At 34.9% G+C, this 1,215-nt stretch overlaps 1 protein-coding gene across 1 annotated transcript in view; it reads right to left on the bottom strand.

The window, feature by feature from the left end:
- The window catches only part of FREM2 (FRAS1 related extracellular matrix protein 2), a 230,825-nt gene that overhangs the window by 2,025 nt on the left and 227,585 nt on the right, over nucleotides 1–1,215 (bottom strand). The window contains exon 22 of the mRNA XM_008576888.1: nucleotides 839–1,053. Within this exon, the coding sequence (XP_008575110.1) occupies nucleotides 839–1,053 (215 nt within the window). The remainder of the gene's footprint in view (nucleotides 1–838; nucleotides 1,054–1,215) is intronic.

Genomic DNA, 1,215 nt, shown 5'->3' with positions numbered 1-1,215 from the left:
AAAAAAAAAATCAGTTTTCATGTTTTTTGGGGCCTGGGAAAAGGAAGAATTTTCTGATGATTCTGAAGCACTCGGGATTTAGATAGACCAGATGCTTTGAGAGTTAATGGTAAAAATGAAAACAAAAAAGATCATACTTCAATTTCTTGTTTGGAAAGATTCAGAATAACGAATAGGCTTTCTTAAGATTCCTTCCTTAGGTTGAATAAGAATAACACATTTCTCCAGTCCATTCTGTCTTGGTGATTTTTAGTAAATATCCTAAAGGGTGAACTTGCTCCTCCAAGGATTCACAATGTAAACACATCTCTAATTTGTCGTGTTTGTCTGCGCAGCCTTGGTATGGCTGCCTGTGTATCTCTCCATCTTCTATGTCTGGGTCAGGATTTTCTATCTTTGGGAGTGGAGATTTTGTGTGCTGCACACAATTGCTTTTCTGGGTCTAGCAGTCTACACAAGATCACTCTTATAAAGATGACCGTGAAAAGTCAACAGGAAGGAAATTTTGAGTAAGAAAAGCAAATTACTCAACTGTCAGACTTAGAATTATACTCTGGGCTGAATAAGAATCTTTATCACACATAGTCTTAAAATAATATTAATACATTAATAAAATCAATGATAGCTAGAGTTTACAGAATGCTCACTATCTACCCAGTATGTTGCTGTATGGTTAATATGCATCATCTTATTCAATGTTCCCATTAACTACATGTAATATTACTGTTACTGCCAGTTATAAATGAGACATCTGAGGCATAGAAATGTTAAATAACTTGCATTCAGACATACATACTTGCATACATAGCTATTATAAGTGAGCTTGTGTTTGGCCTACCTGAAAGAGTGGTGTTGAGTCAATTTTAAATCCATCAGATCCAGGCTGATTCACTAAGAGAATAGCTTCTGGGTCATCCACTGCTAGTTTGGCATTAAACAGGACATTTCCAAAACTGGTGGCTTGTGTCTCTGGCTGAGCTTTGTCCTTTAAGCAATAAGGAAAATGATGATTGCTGTAGATCATGCCAACTTTTGCAAAGGCAGAATGTTTTCCTATTAGTTTTGTGCAAGTACACTTTACCAAAAAATGTCACTATTTGGTTTACTTTAAAATAATGATTTAAAAAAAATAAGACAAAAAGGTTTAACTTTGCAAATCATCTAGTTCTTTGTTTGGGTCAAAGCACTTACCACAATTTTAAATCGATATAAGAG

The sequence above is a fragment of the Galeopterus variegatus genome, unplaced genomic scaffold (assembly GCF_000696425.1).
Source record: "Galeopterus variegatus unplaced genomic scaffold, G_variegatus-3.0.2 Scaffold1418, whole genome shotgun sequence".
Classification (NCBI taxonomy): Eukaryota; Metazoa; Chordata; class Mammalia; order Dermoptera; family Cynocephalidae; genus Galeopterus; species Galeopterus variegatus.
This window is presented reverse-complemented; position numbering and strand designations above follow the sequence as displayed.